This window comes from Egretta garzetta, unplaced genomic scaffold, assembly GCF_000687185.1.
Source record: "Egretta garzetta isolate BGI_Z169 unplaced genomic scaffold, ASM68718v1 scaffold643, whole genome shotgun sequence".
NCBI lineage: Eukaryota > Metazoa > Chordata > Aves > Pelecaniformes > Ardeidae > Egretta > Egretta garzetta.
Window position 1 is genome coordinate 72,010 of NW_009259119.1, and position 735 is coordinate 72,744.

Here is a 735-nt window from a genome sequence, read left to right on the forward strand (position 1 = left end):
CTGCCAGGCGCCCGTTGTGCAGGCAGAGTCCCTTCTGCTCCGTGTCCCGCACCAAGTAGTGGTAGGGCTGTGCCGTGGGCTGCAACCCCGCCGAGTGCATCGTCTCCTCCACCACCTCTTCTCCCAGGGAACATGGGGAGGGGGCACAGGGACATCATGGGTGCATGGGGTCATGGGGCATCACAGGGATTTGGGACATGGGGACCCAGGGATGGGGCACACAGGAGTGATGGGCATGTGGGGATGGGGGACATGGGGACATGGGGAGGAGGCACAGGGCATGTCACAGGCACATGGGGACATCACAGGGACATGGGATTGGGGGACATGAGGATGAGGGACATGGGTGCGAGGGACATATGGGGGTGTGGGGACATGGGGGCATGAGGACACGGGGATGGGGCACACGGGTGTGATGGGCACGGTGGGACATGGGGACAGGGAACAGAAGCACACGAGCACAGGGGGGACATGGGTGAGGGACATGGGCATCACGGGTGCATGGGGACACAGGGACATGTGGGCACCACAGGGACTTGGGGATGGGGAACGTGGGGATGGGGACACAGGGGACAGGTGGGGACATGGGGGACATCTGGGGACAGGGCCCCCATGCCCTCCAGGCGCTACCTTTCCCCAGGAACTCCTCGAACAAGGCCACCATGTCGGGGTCGATGACAGACTCTGCCGCATCCCTGGTCCCCGTGCTCAGCCCCGCCATGACCCCCAGCGGGT

At 64.6% G+C, this 735-nt stretch overlaps 1 protein-coding gene across 3 annotated transcripts in view; it reads right to left on the reverse strand.

Annotated features, from left to right (window-relative positions):
* Positions 1-729, reverse strand: part of LOC104123284 (interleukin-36 receptor antagonist protein-like) — a 2,063-nt gene extending 1,334 nt beyond the window's left edge. The window contains exons 1-2 of one of the 3 annotated variants that reach the window (XM_035891132.1): positions 631-729; positions 4-117 (exon numbers count right to left, since the gene is read on the reverse strand). In XM_035891132.1, coding sequence (XP_035747025.1) covers positions 4-117; positions 631-693 — 177 coding nt within the window. In that variant the 5' untranslated portion in view covers positions 694-729. Of the gene's footprint in view, positions 121-630 lie in introns of all 3 variants that reach the window. The other 2 variants (XM_035891131.1, XM_035891133.1) reach the window with 2 other exon arrangements.
* Between the last annotated feature and the right edge of the window lie 6 nt (positions 730-735).